Below are 15,624 nucleotides of genomic sequence, written 5' to 3'. Positions count from 1 at the left end.
ACTCATGGCCTAAAGCTTTTCCAGCCAAACTGCATCTCTTAGGGCTCTCTTTGGACTTTCTTTATTCCCAGGAATCCAAGGCAGCCAACTCTACCTTAGAAAATGGCTCGCAAAATATGCTCCATCTTGCACCCTGGCCTAAAGTATAATTTCTCCCAATGGGCTAGGTATTTAGAGAACAACCTTTTGCACAGACTTCCCATGTCAGCTCCTGCATCATAAGGGCCACCTTTAAGACAGACTGCCCATGTCATCTCCTGCATCATAAGGGCCACCTTTAAGACAGACTGCCCATGTCATCTCCTGCATCATAAGGGCCACCTTTATGACAGACTGCCCATGTCAGCTCCTGCATCATAAGGGCCACCTTTAAGACAGACTGCCCATGTCAGCTCCTGCATCATAATGGCTACCTTTAGGACTGACTGCCCATGTCAGCTCCTGCATCATAAGGGCTACCCTTAGGACAACAAAAACCATCCCAAAGAAAAGGAAATGCAAGAGAGCAAAGTGGCTGCAAATAGCAGAGAAGGGAAACAAAATGCAAGGGAGATAGGGAAAGTTACAGAAAATTGAATGCACACTTCCAAAGAACAGTAAGGAGAGACAAGAGGGCCTTCTTAAATGAACAATGCAAAGATATAGAGGATCCTTGGGACAGAAACAGAAGGCAAGAATGACAGATCTTCTGTGAATATTTGGATCTTAGAAGAGTAGTGGGGTAATGGACTTCAACTTAAAGAGATGAAATATAAGGGCAAAAAAAAAATCCTTGGGATTATTCTCTTTTTTTGCATCTTTTTGTCTAACATGATCCTTTTTTTAATATTTAATTTTTTATAACATATAAAAACATATTCCCATTGTCATTCGTCATGTTCACTAGTTATACATCAAATTGTTCATATCATATCATGTCTCATTTGTCTCTATAACTTATTTCTTGGCTCTAGCCACTCATACATTTTATTCCAGTTTTGATAATATTGAGAATCCTCTTTCCCTTTAATTGTCATTGTCAGTCTAGCCATTTCTGGACAATCTAAGATTTTTTGTACAATTTTTTCTTCTAACGGAGATTTCTCATTTTTCCAGTATTGAGCCCATACTATTCTAGCCGCCATCAAAATAGGTAATATAATATAGCTGTCTTGTTTGTTAATATTCTCTGGCATTATTCCCAATAAAGACAACTCTGGTTTGAGTTCTATATTCCGCTGTGTTATTTTTTTTTATTTTTATCCAAGAGTGTATTTTAACCCAATTTTTTTTGCTTTTTCACAAGTCCACCATACATAACATGTAGTATGTTCCCTCCAGCACTTATTGGAAACATTTGGGAACATATTTGCTATTCTAGCCGGTGCTAAATGCCATCTGTAAAACATTTTGTATAAATGTTCTTTATATGCAGTTGCTAAGGTTAATTTACAATTATCCTTTGCCACTTTTCTAGCTGAATTGTGTGACCAAAGTTTTTAGCTCAATGTATCATTGTTTCCATTTTCACTTGCTCATCTTCCATTTTCACTTCTAAGAGGAATTTGTTGTTGTTGTTGTTTAGTCGTGTCCGACTCTTCGTGACCCCATGGACCAGAGCACGCCAGAACCCCCCTGTCTTCCACTGCCTCCCAGAGTTTGGTCAAATTCATCTTGGTAGCTTCGATGACATTGTCCAACCACGACAACACTGTCCAACCATAAGAGGAATGTATCGATATTCTTAATTAGCTTATAGTCTCTAGGGTGTAATATTTTATCAAATTGTGGCTGTTCCTTGTAGAAATCTTGTGTTCTAGAGTCCTCTTTATATATTCATTGAATTTGCAATAAAGGTAACCATGATAGTATCAGTCCTTGGCTTGCTAGTTCTTCCTTGGGTTTGAGATTTATTTCTGGATCTAATATTTTGTTATATGTCATTATTTTCTCAATCACCAGATGGGCAATATCGAAATCAGATTGATTATATTCTCTGCAGCCAAAGATGGTGGCAAGAATACACAGAGGAATTATATCAGAAAGATTTGGATATCCCGGAGAACCCAGACAATGTGGTCGCAGACCTTGAGCCAGACATCCTGGAGAGCGAAGTCAAGTGGGCCTTAGAAAGCCTGGCTAACAACAAGGCCAGTGGAGGTGATGGCATTCCAGTTGAACTATTTAAAATCTTGAAAGATGATGCTGTTAAGTTGCTACATTCAATATTCTAGCAAGTTTGGAAAACTCAACAGTGGCCAGACGATTGGAAAAGATCAGTCTACATCCCAATCCCAAAGAAAGGCAGTGCCAAAGAATGCTCCAACTACCATACAATTGCACTCATTTCGCACGCTAGCAAGGTTATGCTCAAAATCCTGCAAGGTAGGCTTCAGCAGTATGTGGACCGAGAACTCCCAGAAGTACAAGCTGGATTCCGAAGAGGCAGAGGAACTCGAGACCAAATTGCTAACTTGCGCTATATTATGGAGAAAGCCAGAGAGTTCCAGAAAAACATCTACTTCTGCTTCATTGACTATGCGAAAGCCTTTGACTGTGTGGACCACAGCAAACTATGGCAAGTTCTTAAAGAAATGGGAGTGCCTGACCACTTTATCTGTCTCCTGAGAAACCTATATGTGGGACAGGAAGCAACAGTTAGAACTGGATTTGGAACAACTGATTGGTTCAAAATTGGGAAAGAAGTACGACAAGGCTGTATATTGTCCCCCTGCTTATTTAACTTATATGCAGAATACATCATGCGAAAGGCCGGACTGGAGGAATCCCAAGCCGGAATTAAGATTGCCGGAAGAAATATCATCAACCTCCGATATGCAGATGATACCACTCTGATGGCAGAAAGTGAGGAGGAATTAAGGAACCTTGTAATGAGGGTGAAAGAGGAGAGCGCAAAAAACGGTCTGAAGCTCAACATCAAAAAAACTAGGATCATGGCCACTGGTCCCATCACCTCCTGGGAAATAGAAGGGGAAGATATGGAGGCAGTTTCAAATTTTATCTTCCTGGGCTCCATGATCACTGCAGATGGAGACAGCAGCCCTGAAATTAAAAGACGCCTTCTTCTTGGGAGGAAAGCAATGACAAATCTTGACAGCATCTTGAAAAGCAGAGACATCACCTTGCCAACAAAAGTCCGAATAGTCAAAGCTATGGTTTTTCCTGTCGTGATGTATGGAAGTGAGAGCTGGACCATAAAGAAAGCAGACCGCCGAAGAATTGATGCCTTTGAATTGTGGTGCTGGAGGAGGCTCTTGAGAATCCCCTGGGCTGCAAGGAGAACAAACCTATCAGTTCTAAAGGAAATCAACCCTGAGTGCTCACTTGAAGGACAGATCCTGAAGCTGAGGCTCCAGTACTTTGGCCATCTCATGAGAAGAAAAGAGTCCTTGGAAAAAACTTTGATGTTAGGAAGGTGTGATGGCAAGAGGAGAAGGGGACGACCGAGGATGAGATGGCTGGACAGTGTCGGCGAAGCAACCAACATGAACCTGACACAACTCCGGGAGGGAGTAGAAGACAGGAGGGCCTGGCGTGCTCTGGTCCATGGGGTCACGAAGAGTCGGACACGACTAAACGACTAAACACACACACACATTATTTTCTCAAAGTTGATAAGTGGATTCTGACTTTGGGCGACCGTTTCCAGGGTTTTCCAGGTAGACCCGACTCGGAAGTGGTTTCCCCTTCTTTTCTTCCTGGGGAGCCCTGGGACAACGGGGCAGCTGGCCCAAGGCCACCCAGGCCGGCTCTTCTCTCCTCAGAGGCCCAGTGGGGGAACTGAACCCCCAACGTCTGGCTCTGTAGCCAGAGACCTGAAGCACTGAGCTATCCAGTGGCTGAGGGATGTAAAAAAAAAAAAGAGATTTATAAAAACAAACAAAAACAATGAAGAAGTAAACACAAGGACAGGCAAAATTGAAAACTTCCCACACCAGGGATTTCGAAGCAACCGAGGCGCACATGGAGCTAAAGAGATAATTTATATTCAAAAAAAACCTCCAATCATTTTAAAGTGGCGAAAGAGGGTTAAAAAGCTGAGGGACAGAAGAGATCGGAAACCTCCGATTCACAGGCTTGCCAGAAGTCGAAGGTGACTTAACGGCCCACAACAAAAACAGCATTCGATACGTAGTTCTCAAAATAACAAAACCCATTTTAAAAAATAGACAGAAACTCTCACCAGACACTATAGAGTGGAAACAACAACAGGCAACATTGAAAAGTTCCACATTAAGTTTTTATATCAGCAAGCAAGGTGCACCTACTAGCAAAAGAGAACTTTTTTATTCCAAACAACTCCACCAAAGGTTATAGTGGGAAAAGACTGTTTTAGCAAATGGTAACAGAAGCAGGGGTAAAAGAAGCAGAAAGGCAGAGTCTGTTCTGCACAAGAAAGGAAGGACCAGGGAACACTTCCCTTAAGGGTGTTTTTTTGCAGCATTTCAAACACACCAATTTTTGCAGCTGAAAAAAAGAAAGACAGCACAGCGCCAGTCACCAAGTGTGAGCCCAAGCTGCCCTGCTTGCTCTTTCTCCCATTTCTGGACAATCAATCCAAGCTGTTGTGCTCTGGAGACTCTAAATGGTGCCAAAACAAATGAGCAGGAATGTGAGAATTAATATTTGTTGTGATTATTTCAGATCGCTTGTTTATAGAATTTTGTTGTTGTTTAGTTGTTTAGTCGTGTCTGACTCTTTGTGACCCCATAGACCAGAGCACGCCAGGCCCTCCTGCCTTCCACTGTCTCCCGGAGGTGGGTCAAATTCATGTTGGTTGCTTCGATGACACTGTCCAACCATCTCGTCCTGTGTCGTCCCCTTCTCCTCTTGCCTTCATACTTTCCCAAAATCAGGGTTTTTTCCAAGGAGTCTTCTCATGAGATGGCCAAAGTGTTGGAGCCTCAGCTTCAGGAGCTGTCCTTCCAGGGAGCACTCAGGGTTGATTTCCTTCAGAATGGATAGGTTTGTTTTCCTTGCAGTCCAGGGGACTCTCAAGAATCGGCAGTCAGCCTTCTTTATGGTCCAGCTCTCACTTCCATACATCGGTACAGGAAAAACCATAGCTTTGACTAATCGGACCTTTGTCGGCAAGATGATGTCTCTGCTTTTTAAGATGCTGACTAGGCGTCTTTTAATTTCGTGGCTGCTGTCACCATCTGCGGTGATCATGGAGCCCAAGAAAGTAATATCTGTCACTGCCTCCATAACCCCCCCCTCTTCTATTTGCCAGGAAGTGATGACTATGTTTATAGACTTAGCTGACTTTTAATAGCTTACACTTGACATGGTCTTCCACTTTGACTGCCTTTATTCTGTATTACTGATATTTGTAATCCACCTTGAACGCTACATGTACTATAAGTGAGGGTTATAAGTGTAACATGTAATAATGGTTGCAATAAAATGGTTAGGCAATTATTTATATACTTATGTGTTTATTTCATTTACCACCTGCCTTCCTCCTTGGAAGGACCAAGAGTAGCTTACAAATACGTTTTAAAATGGAGGGTGCAACAAAAAAGAACAATGAGTTAAAATACCTGAACACTATAAAATAATTCATCAGGCTAAAGCACAACTGTAATTGATACAAGTTTAAACCATTTGAAAATGGGCAAATTCAATTCAGATGATTATCATGTCTACTATTGTGGGCAAGAATCCCGTAGAAGAAATGGAGTAGCCCTCATAGTCAACGAAAGAGTGGGAAAAGCTGTACTAGGATACAATCTCAGAAATGATAGAATGATTTCAAAAGGAATCCAAGGCAGACCTTTCAACATCACAGCAATCCATGTTTATGCACCAACCACCGATGCTGAAGAGGCTGAAATTGACCAATTCTATAGAGACTTACAACACCTTCTAGAACTGACACCAAAGAAATAAGTTCTTGTCAATATGGGAGACTGGAATGCTAAAGTAGGGAGTCAAGAAATAAAAGGAACAACAGGTAAGTTTGGCCTTGGAGTTCAAAACGAAGCAGGGCAAAGGCTAATAAGAGTTTTGTCAAGAGGACAAGCCGGTCATCATAAACACTCTTTTCCAAGAACACAAGAGACGACTCCTCACCTGGACGTCACCAGATGGGCAATACCGAATTCAGATTGATTATATTCTCTGCAGCCAAAGATGGAGAAGCTCTAAACAGTCAGCAAAAACAAGACCTGGAGCAGATTGTGGCTCTGATGGTGAGGGTTCGGCTCTAGGCTCCTTTCGCATCTCAGAAGAAATCAGGACATTTTTAATGTTTAGAAACAGGTGAGATATTTATTCGTGTGTTTAACAAATAACCAGTGTCCAGAACTTGATTCCATCATCTTTCTCCTTCCGACAGCGGGTCCAGGAAAGGGTTTCTCTCACCAGAGTTCCAGGGACCCGGCCAATCCATAAAGACGTTGGGGGTTGTATATAATCTCTCCCGCATCACCTTCCAACAAGGGCACGGTCTCATCATCCCGGCCGTCACCCCACGCGAGACATCCTTCTGATGTGGGAGCCTTCCAGGGTCCTCCCTGAACCCCTTCCTTCTCATCTCGTTTACTCTCCATTCCAGCCTCTCAATCTCTCCTTTCTCTTTCTACTCTTTCCTTCTCTTCTCTCAGCTTCCCCTTCCACCCTTTGGCCTCTGCCTCTCCCCAATAAGACGGTCTGGGTGGAATCCCTCTTCTCTTCGTGTAATCTGCCTCCTCCTTGGGCACTCTCAGTCTCTCCCACGCGCCCGTCCATGGGGGCTCCATCCAAACCACTCCCAACCTGGCGGCAGCTGTTCTTCCCTCCTTTTTATATCCACCGTCCCCGCCTCTATCTCCACCCTCTTCTTCCGCTCCAACCCGCCATTTTCCCCTGAGCCTTTTCAACAGTCATTTTTTTGCATTTCTCCTTCCTATTTCCTCTGTCTCTGTCCCTCGCTGCTCTATCTTTTTGAGTGTTGAGACAGGCTGAGTCTGTACTTCCTTCCCTTCTGTATGGAGGAGGGATGGCTCTCTGGTGAGTGGGATACTCCTCTTGCCTCCTGTCTCACACTGATCATCAGCTTCTTATACGAAAACTCAAGCTTAAACTGAAGAGAGTAGGAAAAACCACTGGGCTAGTCAGGTATAATCTAAACCAAATCCCTTATGAATACACAGTTGAAGTGAAGAAGAGATTAAAGGAACTCGATTTGGTGGATTGAGTGCCTGAAGAACTTTGGATGGAGGCTCGTAACATTGTACAGGAGGCAGCAACAAAAAACATCCCAAAGAAAAGGAAATGCAAGAAAGCAAAGTGGCTGCAAATAGCAAAGAAGGGGAAAGAAAATGCAAGGGAGATAGGGAAAGTTACAGAAAATTGAATGCACACTTCCAAAGAACAGCAAGGAGAGACAAGAGGGCCTTCTTAAATGAACAATGCAAAGATATAGAGGAAAATAATAGAAAGAGAATAACCAGAGATCTGTTCAAAAAATATTGAGATAGTAAAGGAACATTTTGTGCAAAGATGGGCATGATAAAGGACAAAAATGTCAGGAACCTCACAGAAGCAGAAGACATCAAGAAGAGGTCGCAATGATACACAGAAAAATTATACCAGAAAGACCTGGATACCCCGGACAACCCAGATAATGTGGTTGCTGACCTTGAGCCAGACATCCTGGAGAGTGAAGTCAAGTGGGCCTTAGAAAGCATGGCTAAAAACAAGGCCAGTGGAGGTGATGGGATTTAAATTCTTAAAAGATGACGCTGTTAAGGTGCTACACCCAATATGCCAGCAAGTTTGGAAAACTCAGCAGTGGCCAGAGGATTGGAAAAGATCAGTCTACATCCCAATCCCTAAGAAGGGCAGTGCCAAAAAATGCTCCAACATCTGTACAATTGCACTCATTTCCCACGCTAGCAAAGTTATGCTCAATATCCTACAAGGTAGGCTTCAGCAGTATGTGCACCGAGAACTCCCAGAAGTACAAGCTGGATTTCGAAAGGGCAGAGGAACTACCCTGTTTACCCAAAAATAAGACAGGGTCTTATATACATTTTTTTTCTCCAAAAAACACATTAGGGCTTATTTTCAGAGGATGCTTTATTTTATAGTCATGTCGTCTCCTGGTTGCTGCACCAAGGTGGAGGGCGTGGTTTCACTTAACTGTGCCAGCTGTGCCCGTTTCTTGAGAGGTCTAATCTGGCCATTGGTGACCCATGCAATAGATACTTCCCGGCTGGATTACTGTAACACAGAGGTCCCCAACTCCTGGACTGCAGGCTGGAGGCGGTCTGTGGCTTGAGCCAGACCGGGCTGCGGCAACAGACCTTCCTTCAAAACTCCCCCCGCACAGCCCCTTTGCGCACACATGCCTGTGCTCCCCCACCCCTTTGTGCATGTGTGCCCCCGAGCACACACCCCTTTGCCCTAGTGCATGAGTGCACACCCGCCCGCATGAGCACCGCACCTCCCTTCGTGCATGCGCATGAGCATGCACGCACCTGCACAAGCACCCTCCTGCTCCATTGCGCATGCGCACGAGGGTGCCCCTCCTTCCCCAACTGGCCCCCAAAAAAGGTTGGGGACCGCTACTACCCACTGTACATGGGGCTGCCTATGGAAAGTGTCAGGAAACGTCAGCGGATTCAAATCGTGCCCCCCATTACCTCCACAGGTACATCTGATGGGGACACAGGAGGTCTTCTTCTGTTGCTCCCAGAATTTGGAACTCCCTGCCACTGGGGGCCAGGCTGGCCCCATCTTTGCTGCTCTTCCACAAGCAGGTGAAGATCTTTCTCTTCAGGCAGGCTTTCCCTTGGTGATTGGTTGCCTGAGCGGGGTTTTTTAATGGATGAGTATGCTTTTCTGCTTTTGAACGTGTTTTTAATATTGCTTTTACCATTTCTTCGATCCTTTTTATTTTTTGTATACTTTTTTTTAAAGCTTCAAATGTTGTATTTTTAATAATACAAGGTACCTTGGGTCCTTTTTAAGGAGAAGGTGGGGTAAAAATATTTTAAATAAATAAATGAAATTAGATCAATTCCAGCCGTGACGTCTGATGACTAGATAATAATTCCCCTGTCAAAGGGGCAGGACTCTATAGCGGTTCAAATGTTCTAGAAAAATCACGTCACATATCATCACCATTATGTCAGAACTGTAGAGCTGGAAAGGACCCTATGGATCGAGTCCAGCCTGTCAGGAAGGCACAGTGGGGAATTGATCTCCATTGAGCTGAACACCTTAACGCAAGAAAAGAAAAAGTTAACATTCCTTCCCTTGGATGATATATTTGTCAAATGTACAATGCTGATATGAAATAGATTTTTGTTGATAGTTATATTCTATTTTAATTTCCTTGAGCTTGTCACAGTGAGTTAATGATGGCAACTCAAAAAGACAGAATCACAACAAATTAATGAAATGGAGTTAAAAGATTTATTAATTGACAAACACACCAACTTCACATTGTGGTTCCTTCTGAATTGCCCTCACCAAGACGCAGACTATGAGGAATGGCTTTATTACTCTGGCTCTTACTCTGGATGCAGCTGAATCTGCACTACAAGCATTTATACGGCTTGTCGCCTGTGTGAATTCTCTGATGTGAAGAGAGGTGGGAGCTCCGAGAGAAACTTTTTCCACACTCAAAACATTTATACGGTTTGTCTCCCGTGTGAGTTTTCCGATGTGAAGACAGGTTGGAGCTCCAAAAGAAACTTTTTCCGCATTCAAAACATTTATAAGGTTTGTCTCCCGTGTGGATTCGTTGGTGGGAAGTGAGGTGTCTGCTCTGTCTGAAGGTCTTTCCACACTCCAGGCATTCATAAGGCTTCTCCCCAGTGTGGATTCGTTGGTGGGAAGTGAGGTCTATCCTCTGTCTGAAGCTCTTTTCACACTCCAGGCATTTAAATGGCTTCTCCCCAGTGTGGATTCGTTGGTGGGAAGTGAGGTGTGTGCTCTGTCTGAAGCTCTTTGCACACTCCAGGCATTTATAGGGTTTCTCTTCAGCGTGCAACATCAAATGCCTTTTCAGGTCCCCGCTCCCGGAGAAACACTTGCTACACTGTGGGCATTCATACGGCTTCCCCCCAGTGTGGATTCGTTGGTGGGAAGTGAGGTGTGTCCTCTGTCTGAAGCTCTTTCCACACTCCAGGCATTCATAAGGCTTCTCCCCAGTGTGGATTCGTTGGTGGGAAGTGAGGTCTATCCCCTGTCTAAAGCTCTTTTCACACTCCAGGCATTTAAATGGCTTCTCCCCAGTGTGGATTCGTTGGTGGGAAATGAGGTCCATCCTCCGTCTGAAGCTCTTTGCACACTCCAGGCATTTATAGGGTTTCTCTTCAGCGTGCAACATCAAATGCTTTTTCAGGTTCCCGTTCCCGGAGAAACACTTGCTACACTGTGGGCATTCATACGGCTTCTCTCCAGTGTGGAACCTTTTATGATAAACGAGGCTATAGCTGTGAGTGAAACACTTCCCACACACATTACATTTATACGGTTTCTCTCCCGTGTGGGTCCGCTGATGAGAAGCAAGGTTTCTCTTCACGTTGAATCTCTTCCCGCACTCCAAACATTCGTAGGGTTTCTCCCCTGTGTGAATGGTCATGTGCTCCTTAAGACGGGCTTTATCAAGAAAGCCCTTGGAGCAGTACGAACACTTGAAGGGCTTCTCCCCTGTGTGGACCCTCAGATGACGCTTCAAGTGAGATTTGTGGCTGTAGGTCTTCCCACACTCTAGGCATTTAATATTTTCCTTTGCTTGGTTTCTTTCTGCTTGGACTGGGACAGTGGGCACATCCCCAGCCTCCGGATCAGAGGACTCTTCCCTCCTCTTTTGCCCCTCTCTTGTTTCGCTAGTTTCGCTTCGTTTTGTTTCGCTTCGTTTTCTGCTTTGAGAGTAAAGTTCTTTCACTGGCCCTCTACAGGGTTCCTCCTCATACTCCTGTCTTCTCTGATCTCCTGTTGAAATCATGGCAATGAGGTGAGTCAGAAAGGGAAGCTCTAATCAGCAGACAAAATGTACTGTTTCGAACAGCTGACACACAGACAACTAAATGTGGCAGGTGGATACAGGATGGTGCACATCTGGAACAAATTCTGAACGGCATTAACCGCCAGTTGGTGTGACACAGCATGTGAGACTGGGATCACAAAGACCTGATTGCAGTTAGGGATGAGCCGTTTGGATTTTGTGGACTACAAATCCCATCATTCTCCACCGCGGGAATTCCCTCATTACAGACACTGTAATTTTGGCTCACCTGGGAGAAAAGGCTAAGCTAGAAGGCTTCATGGCTCAGCATAGACCAAGCTCTGCCTAGCTTCCTGTTCAGAAAGGAAGTTCTCACCTAGTACTGGGTCAGTTTCCTTTCTGAACAGAAACCACGGACACAACGAGGCTACACCAAGCCACTGAGAATTCCAGCTTAGGCCTTTTGTCCCAGGTGAGTCAAATTTAGTCGGTCAGATCCTGACGCCAGGGGCAGAGCCACAACCTAAAGAAAACAGCTCCGTTGAAGAAACTTCTTTAACCAGCAAAAGCAAAGAACAGAACCCAAATGGGCCCGTGACACAAAAGGTCAGGAAATTCACACTTCTGTCTGATTTTCACAGTCGTGTCACACATGGAGTATGGGAGGTGTTACTAAATAACATTCCTGGAAAAGCCCCTGATGTTGGGAAAGTGTGAAGGCAAGAGGAGAAGGGGACGACAGAGGACGAGATGGTTGGACAGTGTCATCGAAGCCACCAACATGAATTTGACCCAACTCCAGGAGGCAGTGGAAGACAGGAGGGCCGGGCGTTCTCTGGTCCATGGGGTCACAAAGAGTCACCCTCCCATGATGACCTAGGAAGTTACAGGAGATGTAACTCTGCACCATCCTGTTAACTAAATCCTATAACTATTAGTGGATTTTATTTTAGCATCACCAGCTCTCTTTGAGCTGACTTTTCTAAAAGCTTCAAAGCTTTCAGAGCTGAATTCATTTCTTAGCTTAACCCCCACCAGGAGTTAGCAGTAGAATCCTGTTAGGGTATATTTCTCCTAAATTCCCACTGTTCGCATAGGGCCTCATTTTAGCATGTCCTATCCTGGATTTCTGGCCAACATTCCCGTTTTAATGTATTGCTTTCTCACAGTTACTGTTTAATGAGACTGTTCTTATGTTTCATCAAGTTATCTCTAGCTTATGTGATCGGCAGTTCCAAAATGGCCGGCGAGTGCCCAAAATGGCTGCCGCTAGTGTTTTCACGCCCTGCCTTCGCTTACCGAGGGCGCGAAAATGTCGGCGCTATGGAGGAACTTCGCTGAACGGTGAGTTTGGGCCCCATAGGAACGCATTAAAATAAGTTTAGTGCGTTCCTATGGGGTTTTTCGATCCGTTTAGCGATGTTTTTGCATAGCGACGATTAATCCGGAACGGATTAACATCGCTATGCGGGGCACCACTGTATCAGCTTTTGACTTCTAAGATGATGATTAAATGTTTTTCTAACAAGGGTAACCATTTTCCTCTAAAAAGTTCCCTAACTTCTTCTAGATTAGAAAAACAGAATGCTGGCTGTTGAAACCCAGGGAGAATCATCTCGTAAATAATAAACATTCTCACTTAATTATTTTCTGTCGACCAAAGGATAAATGGGATCTTTACCTAAAGAGGCTACATTTGCATGAATCTCCGCCATAACTTCCTCATGCAAAGCTCTTTGGTCCGGATTCAGCAACGCCCACTCCTCCTCGGTAAAACACACATTCACCTCTTCCAAGATTAGTGGATTCTGAAAGAGAAGAAAATACTTTTTTCCCCTTTCAATGCTAAAATGAACATATTTTACTTATGAAGGCCATAAACAGCGCAAGTAAGAGGCAGATCACGTTAGCCAACAGAAGGGGTCAGCGCTTTAGGGACAAAACCCGATTCTGGGTGTTCTCGGACAGAAAAGCAGCACTTGGGAGAAAAAACATTAAATAAATCAGATTTTCATATTTGTCTCCATGACCACCTACTTGCCAAATGTTATTTCTGGGCCTAACTGTTTAATTAGTTATTTGTTCAACAACTGAGGCTACCCAGGTCCAAAATTACTGGCCACTGCCTGGATCTAATGGTCGGGAACTGTCAGACAATACATGTATTCCTCATTCTCTACACCATGACCAGGAGCAAGGTGGGGCCTCTTTATTCTCATTTACTCTTTTCTGATTTTTAATATTGTGTTTCATATTATACTGGGTCCTTTTTTGGGAGAAGGGCAAGGTAATAATTTTAATCAATAAAAATAATATTTGTTTTTTGTTTATTTACATGCTACCTTTCTCCCCCCTTAGGAGTTCCAAGGTGACTCGCAACAACTAAAATACACAGTACTAATAATGCCATACCATGCCTCTTGGAAGCCTACAGAATATATTTTAAAAAATTTAAATATGTGTAGCTGTATGTTTATCATGAATAATATTCACTGGTCTCTTTTGACAGAGCCTATTTACCGCAATGACTCTCCTGCTACCTCTGGGATCCTAACCACCTTGCTTTTATCTGCTCATCCCTGGCAACTAAAATAACAACTACTGGATAGCTCTGTGGTTTAGATCCCTGCCTGTGGAGCCAGAGGTTGGGAGTTCAATTCCCCCACTGGGCCTGCTTGACTGGGGCTGGACTGGATGATCTCTAGGGTCCCTTTCCAGCTTTGCAGCTCAAAGGTTATTATTATGACTCAGAAGGACATGCTTGCCCTCCCGGTTTGCACGTGGGTTTCCCACAGGTTACGGATGCAAAGAATCAAAGGGAAAGAGGCAGACACTTTCAAGCCATGGGCGACTTCATCCTTGACTTCATCTTTCCTGACCTCAAAAGCCACTCCGATTCCATTCTCCACAGCAGATGATCTAGTTGTACACGTTCCTCGCACAGCTTCACCACCTGCAAGGGGGAAAAAGTGTGTGGGAGAATATATTTTATTCTTTATATCAGGTATATGCATAGTACAGCCTGCATGCGACACCCCAAGACCATTTCTAAACCCAGCCTCCTTCAGACCCCTAAAACTGGAGCTTTGTTGGGAGTTTTTGCAACCTCGCATGGTGCCTGTCGCTTCTTTGGCCGAGAGGGACTTTTCTGGGCTTGGGTGCCCTTCAATTTCTCCAGCACCAACCAATCATTCCTTACGATTTCAACATTCAAAGGGAGCCCCGCCTCTCTGATGAGCACTCTCCTTCCCTCTCTTTCATCTGTTGGAAGCCTTTTCTGTTGCACGTTGTCTTGCTGTTGATCTGTTCATGCCTGCCGGTATTGAAATGTTTTTGTTCCACAGACTAACCACGCCTGAGTGGGAATTCAAACGCAGGACTCTGGAGTCCCATTCTGTCCCTCTCTTAATCACACTACACTGGGTATCACTGAATATCTCTAAACCTATAGGCTTTAGAGAAAGGGGCAAAAGCCTATAGGTGGAAAAGCTGCAGAACAGAGCGACTCAAATGATGACTGAGCTGGGGCACCTCTCTGAGGAGGAAAGGCTACAGCGTGTGGGGCTCTTGAGTCTCGAGGAAAGGCGCCTGAGGGGGGAACGTGATGGAGAGGTATCAAATTCTGCAGAGGGCGGATAAAGTGGATAGAAGGAAGCTCTTTTCCCTCTCAGGCAATACCAGAACCAGGGGCCCTCCACTCCAACTCCACTGAGTGAGGACAGACAAAAGAAGATATTTATTGACTCAGTGTGTGGTTAGTCTGTGGAACTCCTTGTTTTTATTCTTTCTCCTAAAAAATGTCTGAGAGAGAGCTATTAAGATCTTCAGGGCCAGGAAATGAGAAAGGGGTGGACGATTTGGAGAACTTGTCAATATTCTGCTGTGAGCTGGAGGACAAAAAGACAGAGGAAAAAAGGGAGAGTGAGCCGTCCCCTTCCACGTCTAACGAGGAGGACAATAACAGTGGTGCAGAAAAGATGACAGGAGAAGGCCTAGAGATAGGAGGAAAGGGGGAGGATCCTAAGAAGGAGAAGAGAAGGGTGGATGTGTTCCCAACATCGACATGAGAGGACAGACAGAAGTCTGGGGAAACAAGGAAGATAGTTGTGTGGGAAGTAGAGAAGGAAGAGGAAGGAGAACCTCGAATCTTTAAAATATTCACCCAATCAAGAGAGATTCGGACCATCTCCCCACTGAGGAAGGAAGATTCCCATGACAGTTTGTCCCTTTTATGGACAGAGTTACCAATAGACGTTGGCCATGTTGGCCCTGCAGAAGTTGTTGCTGACAAATCCATTAGTGTTGTTAATCAAATTTCTATTCCAAAGAACCCGACCCCTTCATTTCCCCCCCATTCAAAAATCAAGGAACTGTCATACCCTAGTGATGAACCCTGTCACATCTGCTCTGTGGATCTCTGTACTTCTGCTGCATTACACAAAGGAATTTGACCAGAAATTCAAAACTTTACAAGATTGCTGGTGGAAAGAATGGCCTTCCCTCCAGTCAATTAACTGTTTTCTTTCTTTAGCTTCCCATCTTGATAATGTATATACCCACTAGTTAGTTCCTTGTATCATTAAGCTGTTAGTAATTTTATTTTTTATTGTATTTTATCAATTTTTGTAAGCTGCCCCGAGTAGACGTTGTCTAGAAGAGGAGCAGGGTATTAATCTAAA

At 44.2% G+C, this 15,624-nt stretch overlaps 1 protein-coding gene across 1 annotated transcript in view; it reads right to left on the bottom strand.

The window, feature by feature from the left end:
- Positions 1-10,698, bottom strand: part of LOC140704667 (uncharacterized) — a 43,934-nt gene extending 33,236 nt beyond the window's left edge. The window contains exon 1 of the mRNA XM_078386787.1: positions 9,531-10,698. Coding sequence (XP_078242913.1) covers positions 9,531-10,579 — 1,049 coding nt within the window. The 5' untranslated portion in view covers positions 10,580-10,698. The remainder of the gene's footprint in view (positions 1-9,530) is intronic.
- Positions 10,699-15,624: the final 4,926 nt, after the last annotated feature.

Source organism: Pogona vitticeps, chromosome 2 (assembly GCF_051106095.1).
Source record: "Pogona vitticeps strain Pit_001003342236 chromosome 2, PviZW2.1, whole genome shotgun sequence".
Classification (NCBI taxonomy): Eukaryota; Metazoa; Chordata; class Lepidosauria; order Squamata; family Agamidae; genus Pogona; species Pogona vitticeps.
The sequence above is the reverse complement of the archived record's forward strand: the minus strand, read 5'-3'. Positions and strand labels throughout refer to the sequence as shown.